The sequence below is a fragment of the Anabrus simplex genome, chromosome 10, assembly GCF_040414725.1.
Source record: "Anabrus simplex isolate iqAnaSimp1 chromosome 10, ASM4041472v1, whole genome shotgun sequence".
NCBI lineage: Eukaryota > Metazoa > Arthropoda > Insecta > Orthoptera > Tettigoniidae > Anabrus > Anabrus simplex.
This window is the reverse complement of record NC_090274.1, coordinates 113,371,897-113,399,690: the sequence shown is the minus strand read 5'-3', so window position 1 is coordinate 113,399,690 and position 27,794 is coordinate 113,371,897. Positions and strand designations below refer to the sequence as shown.

The window sequence follows — 27,794 nt, the reverse complement described above, 5'->3', positions numbered from 1 at the left end:
CAGTTATATTTTTGTACATAATATTTTTTAAATATTGGCACAGCCAACTTGCTTGGTAAAATAAATTATTATTTGAGGGAACGTGAAGATAAAAATGGAACAAAAGTATTATACAAATTGCAATACACTTAATTTTCTACCTGAAATGAATATAAGCCTAAATATTCTCACAAGACTGAAAGACCTATCTGTGTTGGTGAGACGTAAAGCAAGTTGTACAAAAATATAGTTGCGATGAGATTCAAACTCACGTTGCTGACAAGTACGGTGACCAATCGGCCACCACTCTGGTTGACTGAGGTATAACTCTCCAAGTATATATGCGATCCATTGGAATCTCGGATTTATCATTTTTTTTCAAAATTATTAAGTTGCGGATCTGACATGTTTAAGTAAAATATGTTCGCTGTTTAGTGTTCTATCACCTCCACTTGGTCCGAAGCGGATCCTGCGTCATGACATTTGATCTCAAATTTTAAAAAAATGAGAGCGTATTGACCTAAACCCTTCTACAAGAGTTACTGTTGAGTGTGCCATTGAAATCAGTTGGACGCAGGGTCTAACCTCTCCTTGTTAGTGGTATATATTACTCTGACGTAAACTGTACATAAAACTATTGTACATCAACTGCCACAGTTGTTCTTGTTGGATGTTGAAAATTACGAAGCTCTGTCAAAGAAATGTTATTTCTGCCTGCTGATATTCCAATAGTATGCTGTAATGTTACGAGAATGTAACATGCCATTGATTAATTCAAGATACATGGGAAGCCATTTTAAAATGCTGCAACATATGTATTTTCTTAATTAAAGCAAATAATCCATATATCAATGTCCTGCACCCCCTTCAGCAAGAACGCCATCTTTCACAGGAACACCTTAGTCTTCCTCAATCTGAAGTTTTGCTGAAAATATAATTTAAGAAGCTTCATACAGATTTAAGAACTTGCAAATTTGAAACTTGGAAAACATTACCTGGGCAAGGTAGATGTGTTGAAGTCTTTGCAGATGTATCCTACTCTAACAAGTGGATTTCTAACAAAGCTGGATTATCCACTACTGAATGGATCATTTGCCTTAAAATGAACGCAAACGTGGCGGCTGTCTCGACCATTCCAGGCAGATCCTTAGACAGTGCTCAATGCAACAAGCCCTGTTCATTGAGGAAGTTGAACACAGGAACGCCAATAACTTTGAATACAATGTGTTCAATTCTTTTGTGAATGGGTCAATAACTGTTTGGTACAGTGTAAGGGTTTTGTTAGCACAAACTGCTGGATTCACTCATTTTGTCATGCATTGGCCAGCGATGTCATCGTACCAACTGTCACACTCATCCAACCCTTGTTAGTTCATCCCACCACTTTCTTATGTGTATATTTATCCACTCCTTCTCCTTGGGAGCTTCACTGGTAAAAACCATATATAGGCCAATAAAGAAAATCCAGGAACTATTCAAGTCTGCTAAAGATAAGCGCCATCCTCTCTCCACAGCAGGTGTCTACAAGATCCCGTGCAGCTGCGGCCGGGTATACATAGGCACTACGAAATGCAGCATCGCAACACGACTGAAGGAGCATGACAGACATAGCCAGCTGGGACAAGCAGACAGATCATCAGTCTCTGAATACTCGCTGCTAGCAGGCCATGACATACAGTACAGTCAATTACTGTGTCTTACCATGCCTGGCTACAAAGGGAAGCCATTGAAATTCTGAAGCACACCAACAGCTTCAACCGTAAAGAGGAATCTGAATGCGTAAACAAAGCCTGGTTTCCAGTCCTGAAAGCTTTAAATCCTGAAGGACAAGATGGCCGAGGCAGAACAGAAAAAATACGATGGGTGATCAGTTGCCTGTCTCCACCAAGGCAGGTCGATGTGCACTGAGCTCCTAAATGCTTCAACCATTGGCCAAAGAACAACCAAACAGCGCCCCCCACCCAGCATGGCGGACCAATAGGCGAGCAGCATACCGTAGCCTGCACTATATAATGAGGTGGAATTACAACACTACTTCATTCCGCTGAGAGCTTCGTTGCTATGGAAGTCAGTCAGAACCCTTGACAATGCCGAATGCAGTCTTTGGTGAAACTTCAGGACCATCCTGGACCATGGCCTAAAAGCCCGGAAAACACTGACATAATTTGTAGCACCGGCCGTGAAAGCTTCAAATACTATACTCACCGGTATACCCTGGCCCTTTGAGGAATTTACCGCTGGCCGCCTTTGTATTACGAGTGACACATGAACTTCCTCTGCTCCACACCAGCACCAATGCTGTCAACAGTGGCGAAGTGTGCGTTAAAGTCAAGAAGATGCACAATTCGATTATACCAAGGATATTTTAGTGTTGTTATGACATGACGATTCATACGTTGCATTTTAGTTGGACGCAATCATCATTGAGTTTTATCTATATAAATAACATTTTAATGTTCATGTGTCTGTACATTGGCTACTATGGCAAAATTTTCATTCAGTTAACCATTTCAGGTATAGCAATGACCATCTGCATATTTTTTAGCTCTGGTGTCTGCCTGTTTGTTTGTTTCTTATAACTTGAAAACTACTGGATATATTTCTGCCAAACTTCATATTTAGAATCCACCTGTCCTTGGGTAGGTTTATTGTTTCTAAATATCTGAACTGACTGGGGGGTTTATATGGAACAAAACCGTGATTTTGCACCCCTACAAAATATACACAATCAAACTTAATGGAAAACAATTTCTAAATATTTGTTCAAGTGCACCATTTCGATACGAGGATTAATAAGGGAGACATCATTAATGGACTATGAAGCCATTTTACTGTTTTCAAGAGAACAGATGATAAGAGAAGTTATCGTCAAGGATTTGTTTTTACAAGTAATGAACTTCATTTGTTTCATGAGTCTTGAGCCACAGCGCCACTGCTGGTTTCAGATGAACAACAATACATACTCGAGAAGTGGGGAGAATTACGCACAAAGTGTACCGTTCAAAAAACTCTGTGATCTACCCCATTCTTTCTCCACTTTGTTCAGCTTTATCGCACTTCACATTACTGCCACGTGCTTTTGTAGGAGAATATCAGTTTAACATGTCGTATTAAACATTTCAGTACAGGCATGCAACTTTGAGTAAATTCATGAAGGAATCGTGAATCGATTACCAATTCCCGTGCGAACGACAGGTACATACAGGAGTACTTAATATGTTCAATATCCTTGTTCCAATATTAAGGTCTGTACATTTATTTTTCAACGGAAGATGTCCTGATAGAAGACATGCATCAAATTTTAATGTTGTCTTAATAAAAACAGGCAATCTGTATTACAGCTGAGGAAATGAGCAGGCTTAATATCCAGTCAACCTTCTGTAGCAGGTAAGCTGGCAACACTGAGCTGGAAAAATACTGTTTTTCTGGTTCAAGGAGTAAGTAATAGTAACATAGCAAACTGTATTTCCTCAGAAGAGGACTAAAGTCAAATATTACAGTCATGATCGTCATCATCATCATCAACATCATGATCATAATCATTTTCCAGCCCCAGTTTCCTGGGTGTGGTGTACAAGTGCTCAGCACTTCTTCCTGTCAAAGTGTAGTTCCTGTTCCTCTATATCCTCCCACTTGGCATTCCTCTTGCTGACCTCCGATTTCATTGTGTCTATCCGTCGATTCCTTGGCCTCCCAACTGGCCTCTCCCCTTTCACTTCTCTGTCAAAGTAATTCTTTGCTGTTCTTGCTCTCTTCATCCTCATAATATGTCCAAACCATTGTAGCCTGTGTCCTCCTAAAAGCTCTGTAACAGGTACTGTATTTTGATGCCAGCCTATTTCCTGTTTACTTCATTTCTAATCTTGTCCTTCCTGGTCTTTTGGTTCTTTGTTGTGATGAATTTCTGTTGACTGGATTTTACTATTAGCCTTGCTATGTAGGGTACATGTTTCATGTGCGTATGTGAGACATGGAATGAAGTAAGTATAAAACATGGTCAATTTTTCTTTCTGGGGGTATTTTATCATCCCAGAGTAGATTTATCACTTGAAAATAAAATTGAGAAACTTTCTGAGTCCTATAAAGTATTTCTTGGTTTATTGTGTTATCCTTTGAAATGATACTTCCAATGTATTTCCTCCAGGAAAATGTTTGAATCTATGCCTTTCCTGTTGACAGTCATTTCAACAGTTTTTGTTTAGTCCATGTTCTTTAATTCCAAAGATTTAGTTACTGCTGTACTTCTGCTTCTGTATTGAATGACAAGTGTAAGGGTTAAATATAGAGGGGCAAGACACTATCTTAGCTTCCATTATAAGCAATACAGGAGTATGATATATTCATATCCTGTGCCAATGGTTATGGACGAAATTGTATAGGAGACAAAGGAAGCACATACGAATATGGAGATGATATTGTGGTCTGGGGAACAAACAACTTGATGTACTGAACAAGAAAATTGAAAAGTATGGTACGAAAATGAGCAGCAGAGGAGAGCAAGACCATGGTCGTATTAAGAGGAGAAAGACAAGGGAAAGGTATTGTGAAAATTGGTGGTCAAAGCCTTGAAATTGCTCATCATAATCATCTTGTCCTGTATGGAGCCGGGACTGCTGTTTTGCAAGCCAATCTCTACTTGGTTCTATTAAGTGCATTATTTGGAACAAGATAAACATAGCGCATGTCTTGTTGAAGGCGATCAAGCGTTCCTTGGACCGACCACATGATCTATTTCCAGACGGTGTGATGCGAAGTGCCGTCTGTACAATAGATGTACTTTCTCTACACATTATCACCGAAGTCAGGTCTAAAGCATCTTGTCTATGATCAGGGCAACTCCCATAATTTTCTGTATTTCTAGGGTGGTAACATGATCTAGCCGGGTCAATCCAAGTGACCAGTGAAGCCTGCACATCTCCACAACATGAAGTGCTTCCTTGTGCTTGACTGTTGCTGTCCAGCATTCAGAGCCATACAGAGTGATTGAGTGAACAACAATCCTGTAAACCTTGCACTTCAGGTGGATTGGTACCCAACGATCGCAGAGAACACCAGCAGTTTGCCGCCACTTCTTACTCGTGCACGGGCGTCTGAAATAGTGTCACACTCAGCGCTGACAAAAGAACCAAGGTATTTGGAACTGTTCTACTTTACTGAGATCTTGGCCATCTATCCAAATACTTCCATTGGTCTGCAGACTGCATTCCATGTAGTCAGTTTTCTGAGTCGAAGTCCATGTGCTCTTAGTTTTTTGTTCCACTTCTTAACCTGCTCTTGAATCTTGAAATTGTTGACAGTTTCAAATACCTAGGGAGTGAAATAATGTAGAATACAAGGCTGGACATGGAGATTAGCAAGAGTGTACAACAGGGCAATGCATTCTACCAGAGTGTAGAAACTCTGTCTGGAATAAGGGAGTACCAAGGAAGTGTAACGAGACTTATGCGGCTGAGACAAGTAGCAGGAGAGTAGAATTCAAGCCAGCAAAATGAAATACCTAAGAAGTATGATAGGAAAGACAGACTGAGAAATAATAATTTCATGTGGCTATTTCTAGCCGAGTGTGGCCCTTGTAAGGCAGACCCTCTGATCAGGGTGGACAGCATCTGCCATGTGTAGGTAACTGTGGAGGATAGTGTCATGTGAGTTGCAGGGATGTTGGGGACAGCACAAACACCCGGCCCCCGAGCCACTAGAATTAACCAATGAAGGTTAAAATCCCCAACCCGGTCGGGAATCGAACCCGGGACCCTCTGAACTGAAGGCCAGTACGCTGACCATTCACCCAACGAGTCGAACGCTTGAGGAATGAAGATGTGAAAAAGAAGGTCAGAATGGAAAACCTAAATGAGAGAACTGATAGGAGTAAACTAAGATGGTTTTGGACACGTAAAGAGGATGGAGGAGAAAAGAATAAGAAAACAGACGATGGACATGAAGTTGGAGGGAAAGAGAACAAGAAGGAAACCTAGAACAAGGTAGATTTATTCAATAAAGAGGAGTGCAAAAAGAAGAAACCTGGGCAGGGATAAATGATGAAAGAGGAAAGGTAGAAGAAGAGAGGAAGGTACAGAAGTGCCATAAATGTTCCGACCTGGCAGGAACTGGATAAGCGAAAAGAAGGATAATGATGATAATAATTTTGTGTGGCTATTTCTAGTCGAGCGCAGCAGACCCTCCGATGAGGGTGGGCGGCATCTGCCACGTGTAGGTTACTGCGAGTTATTGTAGTGGAGGATAGTGTTATGTGCGGTGTGTGAGTTGCAGGGATGTTGGGGACAGCACAAACACCCAGTCCCCAAGCCAAGCGAATTAACCATTTTAAGTTTAAAATCTCTGTCCCGGCCGGGAATCAAACCCAGGAACCTTCGGACCAAAGGCCAGCACGTTAACTATTTAGCCATCGAGCCGGATGATGATGATTATTCATATCCTGTGCTTGTCAGTAAAATAGGTGTGTAGATCTTGAAATTATGTTTGGGTTGTCAAAATCTCATTTTTGGTATGGAAGTTTATGTAACTTTAAAATAGAACTATCAGTATCATCAGCTACCTGCTCCAAGCTGCCCAGCTATTTTTCAGCAATTAATTATAATAATACCATGGATTTTACAAAAACTTCCTCTTAAATTAAGAATGTGTTAATTTATTGATCATACACCTAAATTTCTTTGAAATTTGTCAGCTCCAAATCAATGAGAATGTCAAAGATACTGTCGGGAGGCAGAAGAAGTGAAAAGCCTTGTTTTTCCCAACAGACACCACCAGTAACACAAAACTGTGTAACGCGTCAAAGAATTTTGCTGACAATGTACTATTTAAACATAGATAGCAAATTGGGTAACATTTTGCATTTGATATAAAGGTGGAAAAGGGAGAAATAACATTCTGAGAAGGATTTCTCTACTGCCTTTCATCAAACAGCTATAGACATCACGAAATGGACCACCATAACTGTTCATCAAACACTTATCCCACATTGCCAGGATGTCAAGGAAAGCCCATACATACATCTGAGACACCTTGGGAGAGGTTTCAAAGCATTCAAGCAGGATTATTGGGTCGTTTCGACAAGAGCTCCTGCATCATATAGAGACTTGTTTCCAAGCTTTGTGCAAACTTCCAGGTACTCGTGGATTCACAGGAGTTGAACGCAGAGAGGCAGAAGACGATGCTATCCTTCTTAGGGTTGTAGGAGGCTCCATAACCATCTGGGACGACAGGTCCGTAGCCCATGAAGCTATCCAAGCTCGTGGGTACCTGGAAGTAGAGAGGTCTATTATACTACATCCCCATAACAGATTGTTAAGTCTTTTCGGTGTTCCTAAGTGTGATTTGATAGAATCTGATGATGTTCTTTCAGGAACAAAATATATCATTCTTTGTTTAATATTGTGTATTTTTATTCCTTGTTAAATAATGTGTTTCTTTACAGATATGTTATAGTGTAATAAGCTCATCAAACAAAAAATTAGGTCACCCTAGTGCGCACGATAAGATGGATGGTTAAGTCTGTACAGATAGTGCAGTGAACGCGTCCCGTGGTCAACCCCAAGTGCACTGCCTCTATGGAGCATAAGGCAGTAGCAATAAATGAGACATTTATGTTTCAAGAGGACAGTGTCCGTCAACATGGGTAGATGTAAGGATGTGACAGAATGGCAAAAAGGGACAATCGTGTTTGGCCGTGGTCATGGCCACACGGGTGCATGAAGTTGCTGGATTTGTTGATGTTTCACAGCAGACTGTTCACCAAGTCTACAAGCAGTGGTGTGCTACACATGATCATGAAGCACGATCACGATGTCAGAATTGTGCTCGGTAAAAGATCCAGACTGAGATGGTGGTGGTGGTTGCGATTGTTGTTTTAAGAGACCAGACTGAGAGGGACCGGAGACGCGTTTGACGGCTTGTGAATCAAAATCTCTTCCAAACCCGACAGGAATTGCTGCAGTCAGTGAATGAAGGTTCATCCCAACCTGTTAGCAAGAGAACATTGTGAGGGGAACTGTATGCACTGAACATTTGGAGTCGGTTACCTTGCAAGAGGCCATTGCTCACACAGGCACATAAATCGGCGCGTCTTCAATGGGCTAGAAACCATCGAAGTGGACAGTAGCTAACCGGGGGAATGTAATGTGGTCTGACGAATCATGTTTTTGCCTGTATTCCAATGACGCATGGCGAAGAGTGCACCAAAGGCCAGATAAAGCATTTCATCCTGGATGTGTGCAAGGTCAGGTTCAAGCCAGAGGTGGGTCTGTTATGTTTTTGGAGTGGTTTTTGTATCATGAATTGGGCCTGCTCACTGACTTGACTACTAACATGAACCAGGAACATTTATTTAAACATTCTCTTTTTTTTTTTTTGCTAGTTGCTTTACGTTGCACCGACACAGATAGGTCTTATGTCGACGATGGGACAGGGAAGGGCTAGGAGTGGGAAGGAAGTGGCTGTGGCCTTAATTAAGGTACAGCTCCAGCATTTGCCTGGTGTGAAAATGGGAAACCACGGAAAACCATTTTCAGGGCTACCGACAATGGGGTTCAAACCTACTATCTCCCGAATACTGGATACTGGCTGCACTTAAGCGACTGCAGCTATCGAGCTCGGTTTTAAACATTCTGGATGACCAGGTGTTGACTTTCAGTCAACATCTGCATGATGAGTATGCTATTGATACCCAGATATTTCAACATGACAACAGCAAAGTTCATCAGGCTGGACACATATTTCACTGGTTTTATGAACAATCTCCCACACTATTACATCTCGATTGGCCTGCAAAATCACCTGACTTGAACCCTATTGAAAATCTGCCATGTTGGAACAGAGGGTAAAATGCCAACATCAGCATCCCCGTACTTCGGTGGAATTGCACGATCAAATGTTCAGTGAATGGCTTAATCTGGATATAGAGTACCTGCACAATCTTGTGGTCTCACTTCCTAACCAAATCCAGGTGGTTATCAAGTCCAGAGGCGGAGTTACATGGTATTAAATGGTGCGTGTAATGATTGACTAATTTTTTGTTTGGTGAGCTTATTTATATTTATCCGTGTGTTGAACAGATTTTAAGTTAAATTTAACTAAGTCAACACTGGAAAGCATGGCTTCCTCATTAACAAACATAAATGATTGGTATTTACCCAGCTATGATGATCATGGAATTGTGCACACCAGTTTACAGTCAAGTAGTTAGGAAATCTGAATGTAAGTTGTTGAGGCTAATATAATAATATCTATGTTAACACAGCAAGTTCTAGTGCTAACCTGACTGGTGGAGAGAGCAAAGTGGTTGGCTATTCGGTAGACTTCATCCTGGAAAAGCTCTGGAATGGGTTCCTCCAACTCCTTGGCCATCTCTCGTAGTCCCAGTAGGTGGATGTCTATGCCCTGCCCGAGAATGTTCTGGATCATGACATCTGTCTGCTTCTTCACTGCCATGTCGAACAGATCTAATTTCTTCTGCTGCTGTTAACACAGAGATTAGATAAATAAACACGTTCGTTACATTCTTGCAACACAATCATTGGCATCGTTTCTTATTGGCTATTAGGAGGGAGACATCCTAAACGTCTCATGGGGACAATGTTCCGTAATTACCGTGTTTTCTGACAGAGTCCTTTAAATCCCAATAGGCACAGCAGCATGAATACCACCCTTTAAAAGCAAATAACTAAAAGCCAAACGAATAGAGATATAAATGCAATTCCTTTTGCATTTCATTCCTAAATGATTAGAGCATATAAATGTGTACTCCCCTAATTTTGAATATCCACATTTTCCCCCTGATGGTATTCCAAAAAGCACCCTGTCCTGCACAGTGGTAGATCGCACTGCTTACATCTGAATGTTCTTTGTTTGTCCCTCCCAGAAACTGTCCTATTTTAAATTTGTAAACAAAATATACATTTTGGCATGACGAAGTATCTTCACAAGAGAATTGAATAATTTAGGGGATGGACAGCCAATGGGTACACTTCTTTTCCTGCCCGTACGTTTGCGAGACGTGAAGTTTCCAATCAGCTGTTGCACCAAGTTGCACCAGAAGTTCAGCTGTCTGTTTCAATGAGCTGTGAGAGCTGGTTGGTACTCATATCATAAAGAGTGAAACTGTTCACAACACACACATTGATCACAAAATGAAAAATAAATTTCCCCCAACTTTTAGACGATTGCCCAAACCCGTAGTAATCTCTTTTATGATCACTGATATCCACGCCACCCATATGTTTTGTGTAATTTATGATGGCATGAGGACACGCAATTTCTATTTCTTCATTGCCTTTACCAGTTTTTCGTTTCAGTGTACCATCATTCACAGAATCTTAATTTGTTGACAGCATGAGAACCTCAGTTAAAATTGAAATAATAAATAAAGAGGTTCAACCTATTCAATACAAAAGAAATGCAGTGATTACATTCTTATTTAATAATAAGTAGAAGTGGTACCAGTTTCGACCCTAGTCCAGGTCATCATCAGCCGATTAAAACATGAAAAACAATGCATAGGAAAAAGAAAATAAAAGATCAAGTTCAATCCGGATCAGTAGAAGAGGCGATATAAAAATGACGGGGGTAGACACTGTAAAATTCAGAAGTAGTAAAATGCAAGTCACTTAAAAGAAACAGTGCGTAATTTTCTGAATGGCAGTTGTTTTTTTCACGTCAACTGTTCCAAAAATTCTACAGGATCACAATTACTTATTCAATTATATTGAATTATATTATATGTATCTATATATACTTACATTCCCGCAACCGAAGCAAATACTGGTTCATTAAGCTATTCTTCATTTTACGTTGGTGTTTGAAACCACAGTGCCTGAAGTTGATATATCACGCTGATCACCGGGAGCTGGCAAGTTACTTCAATTGATCTACTCATCTTCAGCTTCAGCAAAATTATGGATCTTCATATGTGTTCGATTGTGTTATGACTTGCCTGACAGTGTATACAAGCTAGCTCATTTAACCATTCTCCGCTTTTCATAAACATTATAAGACTTTGCGTAACACTGAGTGTGCCATGCTGCCGTTCAGAAAATTACGCACTGTTTCTTTTAAGTGACTTGCATTTTACTTCTGAATTTTACAGTGTCTATGCCCGTCATTTTTATATTGCCTCTTCTACTGATGCGGATTGAACTTGATCTTTTATTTTCTTTTTCCTACGCATTGTTTTTCATGTTTTAATCAGCTGATGATGACCTGGACTATGGTCGAAACCGGTACCACTTCTACTTATTATTAAATAAGAATGTAATCACTGTGCATTTCTTATTCTTTTGTATTGAATAGGTTGAACCTCTTTATTTATTATTTCAATTTTAACTGTGATACTTTTCAATACGGAACAATGAAATTTTTATCTTTAAAAGCATAAAAACCTTTCAACACAACTCCGCGATTAGACGACGTGGTTTGAACTTGAACAAGAATAATCTCTAACTAAAGAAGATGTTTATAAAGTAGGTCTGCTTGGGAAATATACACAGGAAATGCTGCCAACAGCTTGCTGAGTCAAGAGAATACAGTATGGTTTCACAAGACCCTTCAATATTTCTGTCAAAACACTTCTAATAAACATGAGTAGGACGAGCACTTTAGAACATTCAGCACGGCAGGCGGGTGACAATATTTTAGCGCTCTGGAGCGTTAGGGACGGCAAAGAGATAATTGCAAGGTACCGTAAAATGGGACAAATCCGATTTTTGCCACAGATTTCACATATCAATTCCCTCTGCCCAGAGGATAAAAACAAGAATGATTTTATTTTTATGAAGAACAGGATATACTCTCCTAAAATGGTCTTATTTTAGTGTCTGTGGTAAGTTAACACTAAGTGCATGCAAATAATATTTCCTTGTGGAAATTCTTTTTGTCCTTAAAAACTAATATTAGCACAGCAGGGTTTGCGTAGTGTGAAAACAAACTACTGATGTTCTAAAAGTTGGTTCATTGAGTATCTGGGTATTTATGGAGACAATTATTTGTTATAATTTGTTATTATAGGAATGACATGGCAGCAACTTTGATAGATTGACAGGAATTTATGCGGCAAAATATAAAATCAAATTTGAGCATTACTGGTTGGTTTTCTTTTCTTTATTTTACATTTTTACATGCTTTACTTATTTTTTGTGTTTAATAATAATGTAATTGTATTTACATCCCACTAACTACTAGTTCAGTTTTCGGAAATGCCGAGGTGCTAGAATTTTATTTTGCAGGAGTTCTTCAAATCAAATCAAAATCTCTTTATTTGCAAATGAGGTGTCTACCTCAGTGGCAAATGGTACACTAAAATACATTATTGTCAAGCACTAAATATTAAATTAACAAGAGAAGAAAATTTTACTATAATACAATATTATACAATTTACGCTAACAATTTTTTCTATTAAACACACAGCTCATCCTTAATAAATTTATATTGTATACAAAATTCTACTTATAATATCTCCTGTACTACTTACAAATATAGTCAACTGTACAGTATGTGGAATTACTTCAAATGATACTATACAACTGGTATAAGATTAAACTTTACATTGCATTTATTTAATTTTTTTTTTTACCCATTCTGGAACCTAAGTAGCATAACGACCTGCTGGAAAGCAACGTGCTAACATGAGGCTGACGTATTTGAGCACCTTCAAATACCACTGGACTGAGCCAGGATCGAACCTGCCAAGTTGGGGTTATAAAGCCAGCGCCTCAAGCGTCTGAGCCACTCAGCCCAGCTTTTTTGTGTTCGCTGAGGAATATTTCAAGCTTCGAAGTTCAATCATGTTAGACTTACCAGTAATATTCTTGAATGGAGCAAATACACTCATATTTATAAAAACCAGAACACTTTGAAAGACTAGACATAAGAAGTTCATATTCATAGGACATGTGCATTAGTAAGTTCTGAAGAAATGATTAGCATTTGAACAATGTCGGCTCTCAGGTTCAAGGTCCACATCAATATCTCTGCGCACCACCACCGACTGGTAAAATGTGCTTGCGGCTCTCGTTGTTGTTATAAACCGAAGGTAATCGATCAGCGTGACTTGAGCAGACGTGCAGGATGCCTCGCTGATGCAGGCAAGAACCGTACTGACAAATGAGTAAGCTTATTGGTCTGAGAGAACGTGATGCATCCATCCGGGAAATTGTTGCTCGTGTGGGGTGAAGTGTGCCGGCAGTGCAATGCGTGTGTACATGGTGAAATGGGTCTGGTCGCACCACCCAGACTACCCCCTGAGAAGATCAACAGCTCATCCGAATGGCATTGAAGGACAGATCTGCGTCCTCCTCAATCTGGCACAACAGTGGAACAGTGTAACACATCGTACACTATCAGGAGTGACAGCCCGTCGCCGTTTATTATGGTCTAAGTTACCGGTGCGTCGTCCACTTCTCCGCCTACGTAAAAATGCTAGACTGCAATGGTGTATGGAACGACATCGCTGGGGACAGGAATGACAACAGCTAGTGTTTGGGGACGAATCCAGGTTCTGTTTGTTTGAAAATGATGGCCACGTTTTGGTTCGCCGCAGACAGGAAGAGAGGCATCACATTGACTGCATTTGCACAAGACATACAGTGCCACCTCAAGGCCTTATGGTGTGGGGTGCTATTGGGTACAACCACAAATCGAGGGTACTGTGACAAGTTTGAACTATGTGAATGACATCCTGCGACCCGTAACCATACACACTCTGCACGACACCCCAGACGCCATGTTTTAATAGGACAATGCACGACCACATGTTGCTGCTAGAACACGTGCCTTCTTGTTGTCACAGGATGTCAGACTGTTGCTCTGGCCTGCTCGATTAACGGATTTGTCGCCAATCGAAAATGTGTGGGATATGGTGAAACGACGGGTGCGACGCTGTGACCCAATGCCAACCACCAAAGGTGAACTGTGGAACCAGGTGAATAGCATGGACGGCTATACCCTAGGATGCCAATCGCGCCTTATACGCGTTAATGCTATCATGCATGGAACAATTTATCAGTGCCCATGGAGGATCCAGTGCCTACTAGGCAACAGGACACATGCTGAACGTAGGTGACTGAAATGCTAATCGTTTCTGCAGAACATACTAATGTTCATGTCCTCTGAATATGAACTTCCTATCTCTAGTCCAAGCGATTCCAACTGAGGTGCTCCCACGGCCCCGGCCGGCCCCGGCAGCAGCCCCGGTGCTGTGCTATAGCACTGTTGAGGTGGTGGGGGAAGGAGGGAAGTGACAAAGGCAGAGCCACAAGTCGTCAAGTCAGCGCGCAGCTTATGAAAACAATATTATTTATGACAGTTCTGTGAACACATAAACACACAGTTTATTCTGTACATACTTTGTGTTTGCCTTAATGTACATTTAGCGTTTAAGTCGATGGCTGACATAGCTTTGCGGCAACTAATTTACCAATAATGGGTACAATCGATTTGGCAGTAGAAATTCTAAGTACAGCCTTAAGTCCGCATCAGACAGAGAAGTCCTAGTTCTCCATTTATTTAAATTCAGAATTGAAAACATCTGTTTTTTTGCAATTTTCAGAGCAACAATAGCCCATAACGTGCTCAATCTGCGCCTTCTAAAGTATTGGGTTCAAGTATCTGTGGGACAGGGAGATAAAATAATTAAAATAGTTATCTTCGTGGGTTTCTTTTTGCAATAGGTCTTATGGCGATGATGGGATAGGAAAAGGCTATGTATGGTAAGGAAGCGGCCGTGGCCTTAATTAAGGAACAGCCCCAGCATTTTCTTGGTTTGAAAATAGGAAACCACGGAAAACCATCTTCAGCGCTGCCGACAGTGGGGTTCGAACCCACTATCTTCCGGATGCAAGTTCACAGCTGAGCGCCCCTAACCGCGCCGCCAACTCGCCCGGTGTTTTTTCTTAGCATCACATCTAAGTCTAATTCTAAACAGTTCTTAATAATACAAAACCAAAAACAAAAGCAAATCTCTTAAATTGCATGTAAAACAATTCCTGATGAGTAAGTTATTACGTATCTCTGAAGAACTTAGCATTTCCAATTTTAACTTAGCAATTTGTAAGGTTCTTGCTGTGCCAACAATGTCATCATAGGTGGAAACATGTTTATTGTGGTAGTGTCGTCGAACGGTTGAAGACTGTACGCTTAAAATGACATGACAAATTAAACAGTTGAGCTTTCCCTTCGGTATTAAGAACAAAAGTGAATCCACCCATGAAGGATTAAACAACATTTTTAACGAAGGTGAAACCAACTGCCCCACTGTCTGTTCTATCGAATAGATTCAACTAAGAATGACACACACACACACACACACACACACACACACACACACACACGCACGCACGCACACGCACACGCACACGCACACAGAATGAGAATGAATGTAATCACTTTCTCTTACGCACACATGCACCGACCACTGCGCGGGGTAGGTGGGAGGGGAACGGTGCTGCTGAGTGCTGCGCTGATGCGCCCCAGCGCTAAGTGCTCGAGTTGGAAAGGCCTGCTCTAGTCTTTACATGTAATAAATATCATTTTTGGTCCGTATTGATGATATTTGATTGAAATAATAACATTAAGTTATTTATTAGACCACCTAATCAATACAAAATCGTCTTGGATGATTTACATAAATTTGTTAGCTAAGAGTGGTACATGTTTCGCCTTCCCTGAAGGCATCATCAGCCATAGTCTTAACCTTAAATTAAAAATAAGCGTCTAAATAACATGTAGTAATGAAATGAATTTTAAAATCTTGAAGAGATTTGAAGTAAAATAACATTAAAAATAACAATGATGGTTTGAAAATACAATGTGATGAGATATAATAGTGGAAGTATTAACAAAATTAACATTAGAAGGCTGCTAAAATAAGTACAATGGATAAAACAACAGATTGTTATAAAACAAGTAGTAAGATTGCATAAAAGTAAAGTTGATAGTCTGGCGGTTATAATTAGACGATGGCGAAAAATGGTATATAATCAAAGTAAAGAAGAGAGAATAAAAGTCAAAGGTAGTCGAGAGATCCGAAGTTAATCATGATCTTGAAGATAAAAGACGAAAGTCAGATGCATATGGTGAAGTTGTAGAACACGTTGAGGATATGAAGTTGGTGAATAGAAGTTGTTCAAGGTGTTCTGTTTTTTTATGAACATGAGTATATATTAACATGGAGAATAAATGGTGGGAGATATGTGTGAATGTAGATGAGGCAGAAGGAGTACCTTTGGATGTACGGCTGTTATGTTATGTACTGAAAAAGAAATCATCACTTGTATATTATTATTATTATTATTATTATTATTATTATTATTATTATTATTATTATTATTATTATTATTATTGTACCGGGCGGTACACCTCCCTGCCACTAATTTAAAATGTGCGCCAGTTGAAACTCCTCTGCTGGAGGAAGTCTGAACTTTATCGAGGGTATTAATTTTCAAGTTTCTCAGAAGATGTCACTACTTGGAAAGTTTGGAGTTTTTGAACTGTGCCACTTTTGATGTATTTTTGTTTTACCGGTAGTAAGAAGTGTGAACTTTCTCTTCTAGAGGACACTACTGAAAAACTACAATGGTGCACCCTAGTGCGATGTGAAAGAACTGTTTTTTGGAGAAATTTTTATTTCAAAAGTTTGTTTCTTGTTAAATTTCTTTCTGTTATTGTTTAAGTTGGCTGTATACCCCTCTCTTTCCCCTTGTTTTGTATTTAGCCAATCCCGAATTTCTTTAATTAATTTCTGACCAATCTGATGTATCTTCCCCCAACCTGAATAGGCTGCTTATCCCTAACCAATAAAGTGATTGTGGGCAGGTGTTTTCTTCCCTAAAACGCCTCGAACTTTCCGCGAGAGTATATAAACTGCTGATTTTTGGGTCTCTGCGCCACTTCTGTACCATCTTTCAGTGTGTAAAGTACGTAGCAGGGGGCGGGAAGTGCCTCTTTCTTCGGGCAGCAGCTCAATAACCAGGTAATGGCCTTTTAATAACTTCTTTTCTTGCTAGCTCAGCAGTTTAACTCTCGGGGCGGGTCCGAAGCGTTTCCACCATGTAACCTTTTCCTAAAATGTAACTACTCTTAGCACCTATTCTCTTTTAAAGCTACATATTGGGATAGAGAGTGCTTAACCCTCTCGAGCTCCCACTCATATTGCTTTGAGGTGAACTTATTTTTCACAACCGATTCTTCCTTAATGTAAGGTAAATTGTTCTTTTCTAAAGTCACCTCTGTAGTATGGGATTAGCCCTTGCATTAGCGGCCTAGAGCCAGATTAGGTTTTAAACAAAATGTATTAGGAGCGCAGATCGCCTCCTCTCAAGTGGTTATTTTTGAGGTCATGTAATTAACCTTTTTCTTACTTAATAGGCCTCAGTAGGTTGGGTATTTTACCCCTGTATCTATGTCCTTAGAAGACAACTTGAAGGTGGAGTTTGGTGTGGCCTTTAATAGGCTTAATGTTGAGAGCGAGTAGCTCTTTCTCGAAAATTGAGTGTTGTACGCCTCGAGGAGGCTTTACTGTGTAATTGGGAGCAAGTGCTCCGGGGCATGATTGGGGTCTTCTGCCCCTTTGTTGAATTTCTGTATATCGTAAGAGTGAGCTAATTGTTCATGTATTGTGGGTTTGGCTCTCGGAGCCCATCCTGTAACTCTGTAATTGTACATTCTCGAATAGTGGCTTTGCTACTCTGTACCTGCCATGCTTGTTATTTCTTAATTTTGAAAAGAAAATATAACCTTGTTAAATTTTAAATTCACTTTAATTTCGTAGCCTGAGATCTGTTCACCCCCCGCACCTTCTTTCACCTCTAACTACCACGGAAAACTCCGTAACAAGTGGTAGCAGAGCGTGGATGAATGGGTCTCAATTTAGCCCCTTTTGACGGCTAAACATTGTTTGTTCCGAACTCTAACAATTTTCTCAGTTGCTGGAATTTTCTGATTTTTTCAAAATTGTTCTGTCATCATGCCCAGCCCTCGCGATGTTCTCCATCTTAACTATTTGCGCAAGGAGGAGTTGATCTATGAGTTAACTATCAGAAATGTGCAGTCTGGAGGCACGGTTGCGATAGACACCAACAAGCTTAGAGAGTCCCTTGATTTGCCCATTTCCATCCCCAATTTGGGAGAGAAAGAAATTGACGACTCTCTTTCCACGATCACCGAGAATACTACTGGGCTAGCATCGGTAGTTAGTTTTTTTTGACGAAAATGATCCTTTTCCTAATCAAATTAAGCATGTGCAAGCCAGGCTATATCATTTTTCAAATAGAGTTAACGATCTGTTGTCTCTGAAGTTGAATGACGTTCAGAGGAAGGAAGCTAGTACCTTGCTTGAAAGTATTTCTGAATTATCTAGCAAGGTCACTCAATTGTTAACGGGGGAAGTTCCTCCCAAAATTGATCAACCCACCACGATGAATGTAGGTAGCGAGGAAGAGCCTCCTAAGGGAGAAGCCAATAGGATAACCGTTGCTGCTCAAACTATCTCTGCCCCATTGGACAACGAGTCTGAACGCCGTGCATCGTTGAATAATATACGTTCTGAATTAACTTCCTTGCCACTGAAACCTTTACCTACTATGTCACCCGGGTTTAGCAGCTTGCCTCATCCATTGGCAATGTTGCTCAGAGGTATCTCTAAGTTTTCCGTTAATACCACCAGTGACGTAATTTCATTTTTAAGATTTTTAGTTGAATTTCAGGATCATGCCCTTGTGTTTTCTCTTTCCCCATGTCAGATTTTGCAAATCATCTATCCCTATGCAATTGGTATTCTCTCAGACAAAATAGTAAGAGCCATTGCCGAGCAATCATCTATTGAGGATTTCCACGCCCACTTGCTAGCTAACTTCATCCCGGCTAGGGCCAGGTCCTCCCTTATTCAGAAGTACTATTATCGTGTACAGCGTTTGGATGAAAACTTAGCAGACTTCATCCAAGATATTAAATTCTATACTAGGGTGTTTGCCCTTCATTTTCCTGAAGATCAGATTGTACAGGCTATTGTAGAAGGAATTTCACCATCCTATAGGTCATATTTGTGTTTCACGGCGTGCCCGCAAACCTTCTCTGAACTTGAAGCATTGGCCGTCTCAGCGGAAGGAGTTAGATACGCCGATTCTTTGCGTGTCGCGAAAGAACCCCCTCCTACTTTTGGTAATCCTCGGCCTCCTCCTCCTCGCCGACCAGTCACACCTCGTAAATGCTATGCTTGCGGGTCGCCCGACCATCTTCGGAACAAGTGCCCATTGCTCAAGTCTAGTGGGACAAGGAATGGAACTGGTTCATCACAAGGCTGTTTTAAATGTGGGGCTTTCTCACATATCGCCAAGAATTGTCCCAATTCGAATAGCACCCCCTCCTGCTCAACTTCAGGTGCAACTTCCAACATCAATCAAAAGTGACTAGTGGCTTCGGCTGAGTCGACTAATCCATCTTCCCGAGGCTCAGCCCCTGGCAAACAAGTCGTAAATTCAGGGAATGTTCAATCTGCAAATCTATCTGTTGAATGCCCCAAAGAGTGTCTTAGGATTGCGGCGGATACCCCCGCACCGGTCCCTTTTCTCAAACTTGAGTTAAATAATGAACCTGTAACAGCTCTTTTAGATTCAGGCAGTGTTTGTTCGATTATTTCGGCTGAATGGTATTCTAAATTGAAATCTGTTTGTAAACTACCTGACTATGTCTCATCTCCTGTTCAATATGTTTCGGCTAATTCATCTCCATTGGAAATCCTAGGTTCTGTAAATGTCAAAATTCGTATTTTTAAATTTACATGGAAAATCAAATTGTTTGTGGCTAAGCACCTGTCTTGCCCCATCATATTGGGAGCTGACTTCATTTCTCACACTGGTCTTGTGCTCGATCTTCAGAGTAAGTCGTGCACATTCAAATTTGCGTCCAATTGTAAAATTCCCTTGTTAAAGTGTAATTCTGTATCATGTTCATCTATTTCGCCTACCCAGGATGAGATGTTGTTAGACCTTAGACATCTACCTGAGGAGCAGGCTAATAGTATTCGTAAATTATGTCAGTCATTTCCAGAGGTGTTCTCTGATACTCTTGGTGTTACTGACCTTATTGAATACAAAATTGAGGTCACAGATTCAATTCCTGTCCGTTTTCCACCTTATAGGCTATCTCCGCCTAAAATGAAGGCTCTGAAAGAAATCATCGATCAGATGTTGAAGGATGGTATTATTAGGCCCTCTAAGTCGGCGTATTCGTCACCTATTTTTCTAGTCCCGAAACCCCAAGGGGGCTTCAGGCCTGTCATTGATTATAGGGCTCCCAATCGGAAGGTGGTGTTACAATCTGTGCCCCTTCCTGACCTTCATTCTTGTTTTTCATGGTTTCGTAAGGCAAAGTTCTTTACTATCTTGGACCTGAATCAGGCCTACAATCAAATTCCCCTTGCGGAAGAGTCTAAACATCTTACAGCGTTTGCCACGGACTGGAATTTATACGAATACAACCGCGTGCCTTTCGGGTTCCCACGGGAGCAGCTGTACTCACTAGGCTGCTAGATAGGGTCTTCTCCGACATCAAATTTGAGTACTTGTATCACTACTTGGATGATGTCGTTGTATTTTCGGAGACCTTTGAAGAACATCTAGATCATCTGCAAGAAGTTCTCAATCGCCTTCGTAAGGCTGGGTTAACTGTCAAGTTGTCCAAGGTTGCCTTTGCTAAGCCCTCTATGTCATTCGTAGGGCATATTGTGTCACCTGATGGTGTTGCAGTCGATCATTCTAGAACACAGGCCATCCGTGATTTTAAACCTCCCAAGGACATCAAAGGTATCGCCAGGTTCATTGGTATGGTGAATTTCTTCAGGAAGTTCATTCCTAACTTCGCTAATAGAGCGGCGCCCTTGAACCTTCTTCGTAGGAAAGGCATCAAATTCGAGTGGGGACCTTCTCAACAAGCCGCTTTTGAAGATCTTAAATTAGCCCTCTGTAATGCCCCTGTACTTGCTATGCCTGATTTCTCGAAGAAATTCATCGTCCAAACCGACGCGTCGTCGTCAGCAGTAGCTGCAGTCCTTCTTCAAGAGACTGAACTAGGGAGGCGACCCATCGCCTATGCATCTAGGACTCTGTCGGCTCAAGAAGCCAAGTATTCCATCTATGAGCTCGAAGGTTTGGCAGTCTTATTTGTCTTGGAAAAGTTCCGTCTCTATCTGGAACATGTCAAATTCGACTTGGAGACAGATAATCAAGCCTTAAGCTGGGTCTTAGGTAGGCCGCGTCGTACTGGTCGTATAGCCCGTTGGGCCATCCGTATTTCTGCCTTCCAATTCGATGTCAGGCATATCAGAGGTACCGAAAATGTTGTTGCTGATGGACTCAGCCGTATGTTTTCCAACGACGTCGAGACCCATGAACCGGTCGACAGTTCATCACCTCCCAAGTCAATACTATCTGATGTTAATGCCATCTTAACAGATGCTCCCATGCTCTTTAGGGATATCGAGAAATACCAACGTGAAGATCCGACGCTGGCTCCGATAATGGAAACCCTTTCTTCTGGGGAACATGTTGTCCCTTATGTTCTGAGGAATGGTGTTCTATGTTGCCCTTCGAGGCATGATAAGATGATGAAGGTTGTCGTTCCAGCTGTTCTTGTGCCTATGATCTTCAAGTACTATCATGAGACCCCATTAGGGGGGCATCTTGGAATCTTTAAAACTCGTGAAAAGATTCGGGAAAGGTTCATCTGGAAAGGTATGGACGGTGAAATCCGTGAACTAGTAAAGCTTGTAAATATTGTTTGCTCAGTAAACCAACCATGTCCACCAAGGTAGGCCTTTTGTCTTCTCATCAAGCGTCGCGCCCCATGGAACGCCTGTATATTGATTATGTAGGACCCTTCCCCCAGTCGAAGGGAAATGCTAACAAGTTCATCTTTGTATGCGTAGATGGTTTTACAAGATTTTCCTGTTTATTTTCGACTAAGCTGGCTACCGCTCAGTCACCATTACTTGCTTAAATTCTATTTTTGCCTCTTTTGGTCCGTGCCAATATATTGTGTCTGATAATGCTAAGGCGTTCACATCAAATCTTTTTCGTAAATTCTGTTTTGACTTGTCCATCTCTCAAAAATCAGATCAAAAATTAGATGGATGGCTTTTCCGGCGTTTGCTCTATTAACCAGCGTTTCATCTTAGGTCTGACACTAGACTCTTCAGAGTGGGATGTGTCAGCAAACGCCGGAAAAGCCATCCATCTAATTTTTGATCTGATTTTTGATATGCTCTATTGGTGGAAAAGAATCTAATTCCCTTCATGGGAACTTAGAATTTCCATTTGTCCATCTCTCATGTAACTACTTCTGCTTATTACCCTCAACCATCTCTGGCTGAACGGGTTAATCGTAATCTCAGGTCCGCGCTTATTGCCTATCATCATGAAGATCATTCCAGGTGGGACACGTCCCTGCATTGGTTAGCTTTTGCTTTGAATTCGGCGGTTCATGAATCACATAAATTTACTCCAGCTTCTTTGATGTTCACGTTTGTTCCCAACACGCCGCTCTCTAACCTCTGGTCTCTGAGTGACATCCTACCTGAGACAATAGATCCGGACAACATTAAAGATCTTTGGAAGAAGGCTAAAGCCAATCTTAAAGTGTCTCATGAAAAGGTTAGGGAAAGGTATGATCGTGGACGGAGACCCACCAGTTTGAAGGTAGGCGACCAAGTTATGGTCAAGAATTTTGTTCCCGCGGGCAAGCTTGCCCCCAGATTTCATGGGCCGTGTATCATTCTCGATTTCCTTACGCCGGTTACGTTGTTATTAAGTAATCCAGCCACCAAGAGGATATTTAGGGTTCACCTGTCGCAGGTGAAACCTGTATAATTTCTGTGCTAACTTGCCTCATATTATCTTGAAAGGAATATGAAGGTTATATTTTTTTTGAGTTTCACTTTTAAGGCTTTCTGCCCCTTCTATAATATTTTGTTTTATATGTATGCATTTTTGTAAAACCTGCCCCGAACCGTTAAACTGCCATCCTGTCCTTGCCACGGCCATTACCACGCTCCCGTCTCCTGCTCCACTCTACACAGTGGCTTATTTAATGCCCTGGATATCTGCACGCCGCTGGCCCCTCAACCTCTCCACAAGCCTGTGCCCTCAAAAAAAAAGGATGATGGTCCAACAATTCTACCGCCTAGCTTTAATGTTTCAGCCGCGCGGAGCCGTGCAGCGACTGGGATAGAGGAAGGGCCCCCTCGACCCCAGCGAGGACGACATGTGCACGGCGAGCCGGAGCTCTCCTCCCGGCCAAGGCTGATGTGCGGCGCACGACCTGCTACTGGCCCGCAGCCTGTATATGTTCACTGCGGGCGCGGCGTGCTTCTACACCTCTGCTCCCCTCATAGTGCGGGCGAGCGGTATCTCAGGGTACTTGAGGGGCCCGGGCGGCCTCCTCTGAACGCAAGCAGTGGCGGCTGGTCTGGCCGTTAAAATCATCAACGTTTGAAGTACATATCCAGCTATATGGACATTCCAGTTCAACTTTACTACCCTTTCTTGGGAATTCAACAGCAATATTTGGTGGACTTTGAAAATTTTCCTCAACTTTAACAACTAAAGTTTTCCTTCTGAATTCAACTTCTACAAACATAAAAACTTTACTTCACCAGTTACAACAAAAATTTTGAAACTGAATCAAACCAAATTAAGAAAATCTTATAAATACTTCTGCAATTAATCTCCATATCAACATCAAAACTTGGACCTTATTTTCAAACAAAAGTTTATGTTCTTCTGTGTTACCCCTTGGAGGAACTTTTGGGGGGGGGAGGTCTGTACCGGGCGGTACACCTCCACGCCGCTAATTTAAAATGTGCGCCAGTTGAAACTCCTCTGCTGGAGGAAGTCTGAACTTTATCGAGGGTATTAATTTTCAAGTTTCTCAGAAGATGTCACTACTTGGAAAGTTTGGAGTTTTTGAACTGTGCCACTTTTGATGTATTTTTGTTTTACCGGTAGTAAGAAGTGTGAACTTTCTCTTCTAGATGAAACTACTGAAAAACTACAATGGTGCACCCTAGTGCGATGTGAAAGAACTGTTTTTTGGAGAAATTTTTATTTCAAAAGTTTGTTTCTTGTTAAATTTCTTTGTTATTGTTTAAGTTGGCTGTATACCCCTCTCTTTCCCCTTGTTTTGTATTTAGCCAATCCCGAATTTCTTTAATTAATTTCTGACCAATCTGATGTATCTTCCCCCAACTTGAATAGGCTGCTTATCCCTAACCAATAAAGTGATTGTGGGCGGGTGTTTTCTTCCCTAAAACGCCTCGAACTTTCCGCGAGAGTATATAAACTGCTGATTTTTGGGTCTCTGCGCCACTTCTGTACCATCTTTCAGTGTGTAAAGTACGTAGCAGGGGGCGGGAAGCGCCTCTTTCTTTGGGCAGCAGCTCAATAACCAGGTAATGGCCTTTTAATAACTTCTTTTCTTGCTAGCTCAGCAGTTTAACTCTCGGGGCGGGTCCGAAGCGTTTCCACCATGTAACCTTTTCCTAAAATGTAACTACTCTTAGCACCTATTCTCTTTTAAAGCTACATATTGGGATAGAGAGTGCTTAACCCTCTCGAGCTCCCACTCATATTGCTTTGAGGTGAACTTATTTTTCACAACCGATTCTTCCTTAATGTAAGGTAAATTGTTCTTTTCTAAAGTCACCTCTGTAGTATGGGATTAGCCCTTGCATTAGCGGCCTAGAGCCAGATTAGGTTTTAAACAAAATGTATTAGGAGCACAGATCGCCTCCTCTCAAGTGGTTATTTTTGAGGTCATGTAATTAACCTTTTTCTTACTTAATAGGCCTCAGTAGGTTGGGTATTTTACCCCTGTATCTATGTCCTTAGAGGACAACTTGAAGGTGGAGTTTGGTGTGGCCTTTAATAGGCTTAATGTTGAGAGCGAGTGGCTCTTTCTCGAAAATTGAGTGTTGTACGCCTCGAGGAGGCTTTACTGTGTAATTGGGAGCAAGTGCTCCGGGGCATGATTGGGGTCTTCTGCCCCTTTGTTGAATTTCTATATATCGTAAGAGTGAGCTAATTGTTCATGTATTGTGGGTTTGGCTCTCGGAGCCCATCCTGTAACTCTGTAATTGTACATTCTCGAATAGTGGCTTTGCTACTCTGTACCTGCCATGCTTGTTATTTCTTAATTTTGAAAAGAAAATATAACCTTGTTAAATTTTAAATTCACTTTAATTTCGTAGCCTGAGACCTGTTCACCCCCCGCACCTTCTTTCACCTCTAACTACCACGGAAAACTCCGTAACAATTATTATTATTATTATTATTATTATTATTATTATTATTATTATTATTATTATTATTATTATTATTATTATTATTAAAAGTATCTACTTTTGACAGTTTTCATAGATGTCAAGGAGCCGGAAAATCGATTCTAACCTTCAAACTGTACACTGGGGCACTCGCCCCAAAGAGTTTTTAATTCACGGTAATTTGGTATTCGCAACCTCTATAGTCTCCTAACTCTGTTACTTTTCTTTGACCTTCGTACTCTCTCAGCTCACGCACTATTTCTAACAAATGATGAGTGCTTGTATATAAAAATACTGGGACATACAGTTCCCTGGTGTACGGTTAATGAAACTTTACTTCTTTGTAGCCAGTTTGGTTTTTCATACTTTTTTTCACAAGTATTTTTGTACTTTGTGTTAGAGAGTTTGAAATCACTTGCCTTGAAAATGACAATTAGATTTTACCAGAATCATTTAGGTCTTAAGAAAAGAAATTAGTTCACCTCGAACATTGATATAGGAATTAGAAAGATGTTTCTGAAGACTTTTGTATGGAGCGTGGCATTGTATTGAAGTGAAACATGGACGATAAGTAGCTCGGAAAGAAAGAGAATAGAAGTCTTTGAAATGTGGTGTTACAGAAGAATGTTGAAGGTGAGATGGGTAGATAGAACACGAATGAAGAGGTACTGAATCGAATTAGTGGGCGATCATTTTGGCTAAATTTGACCAGAAGAAGACAAGCAGATTAGAGCAGATATAGGATGTAGTATTTATGTAGAAATGAAAAGGATAGCACAGGATAGGGTGGCAAGGAGAGTTGTATCAAACCAGTCTATGGACTGATGACTCAAACAAAAACATATTAAAGGTGGGAAAATTACCAAAGAAGGAAAATGATATGGGTAAATATGGTATTTATATATTTGCTGTGGATGTACCAAGAAAGTTGACTTACATCGAAAAGGCTGAAGGAGACTTTCTTGCCAGTCTGCAGCAGGTCGTCATCACTCTCTGCCCCCGATGTTGCCCCGGATGCATCTTGGCACATCGTCGTCACCCACTCCAGGGCCTCGCACGTGGCTGAGCGGATACAGTCGACACGTCCCAGCAGGTAGCGACGCGTCGAAGCGCTCTCGTAGGTAGCCACCAGTCTTCGATTTAACCTAATGTAGTAGACAAATTTCATTTAATAATTTGTATCTTCCCGCTAGATGCACAGAGATAAGCAGGAAAGTTATTGTACAAAGAAATACATTTATTAACAATTCAAAGATGTGAAGTTTCACAAAAGAATGGATATTCTGAACCTATTTTAGGGGATCTTCTGTGCAAAAACAATGTGTCAAAAAGCAGACAATAGAAAGTGTGAGGTAGATGTACCATGGGAGTGTCAGCTGTGTGAAATTACGGGGAGAGAGAACAGACTCATTTGAGCAAAAAAGTAGATTAAGAGAGGGAAGTGCTCTGTCACCTTTGCTCATAATTGTAGTAATGGACGAGCTAATGACAAGAGTGGCAAGGAAAATCAGGGAAGGAAAAATGAAAGTGATGACATTTGCAGATGACCTGTTAGTTTGGGGAGAGAAGGAAGAGGATAACCAGGAACAGTTAGATGCATGGGAAGATAAGGTGCAACAATATGGAATAAAAGTTAATGCCAAAAAGAGCGAGGCAACTAGAGTCTGACTCGTTGGCTGAATGGTCAGCGTACTGACCTTTGGTTCTGAGGGTCCCGGGTTCGATTCCCGGCTGGGTCGGGGATTTTAATCGCTGCTGATTAATTCTTCTGGCTTGGGGACTGGGTGTTTGTGTCCATCCCAACACTCTCCTCTTCATATTCACACAAAACTCACACTACCAACCACCACAGAAACATGCAATAGTGATTACATCCCTCCATATAGGGTTGGCATCAGGAAGGGCATCCGGCCGTTAAACAGGGTCAAATACACATGTACAATGCAGTTCGCAGCCATCATCAAAAACATAAACATGCACGAGTGTTAGGAGTTACAGTAATACAGAAATACAAAGGGTTGGGATAATATTGCCAGGATGAAGCTCTCATAACCGAAAAACTTGTTTTGAGAAACTTGAGAAGCAAAATAAATTATAATATTATATAGATAATTATTTTCAGAAACAGTAAAGTTAGGTAGTCTGAATATTTTACTGTGCCTTATTAGTTTCAACGAAAAGTGCTGTTTATTTTTCCATTTATTAACTGTGCTAAGTGCTACTTTTACTGCAACGTATTGGGTCAATTAAAATTAAAAACAATACAGTAGAATCATTTATTGTCATTTTAACTGTACCTTTAGTACACTTGTTCTATTTTTAACTTTTTGCAGGTTGACCATGATTTTACTTATCCGGGAAGCCTTAACCTTTCATTAGGTGGTCAAAAGTTTTAACTCAGTTGAAAAAGAAGCTCTGTCCCAAAAATTTATATAAATTAATACAATCTTATTTCCAAAATCGGAAAGTTAAACTTCAAGTCGGATCAGCAGTTTC

The 27,794-nt window shown here is 40.9% G+C and overlaps 1 protein-coding gene across 1 annotated transcript in view; it reads right to left on the bottom strand.

Annotated features, from left to right (window-relative positions):
- Positions 1–7,023: 7,023 nt before the first annotated feature.
- ChAT (Choline acetyltransferase) overlaps positions 7,024–27,794 on the bottom strand; it is a 202,629-nt gene continuing 181,858 nt past the window's right edge. Inside the window, exons 8-10 of the mRNA XM_067154273.2 lie at positions 26,236–26,443; positions 9,253–9,453; positions 7,024–7,239 (exon numbers count right to left, since the gene is read on the bottom strand). Of these exons, the coding sequence (XP_067010374.2) occupies positions 7,024–7,239; positions 9,253–9,453; positions 26,236–26,443 (625 nt within the window). The remainder of the gene's footprint in view (positions 7,240–9,252; positions 9,454–26,235; positions 26,444–27,794) is intronic.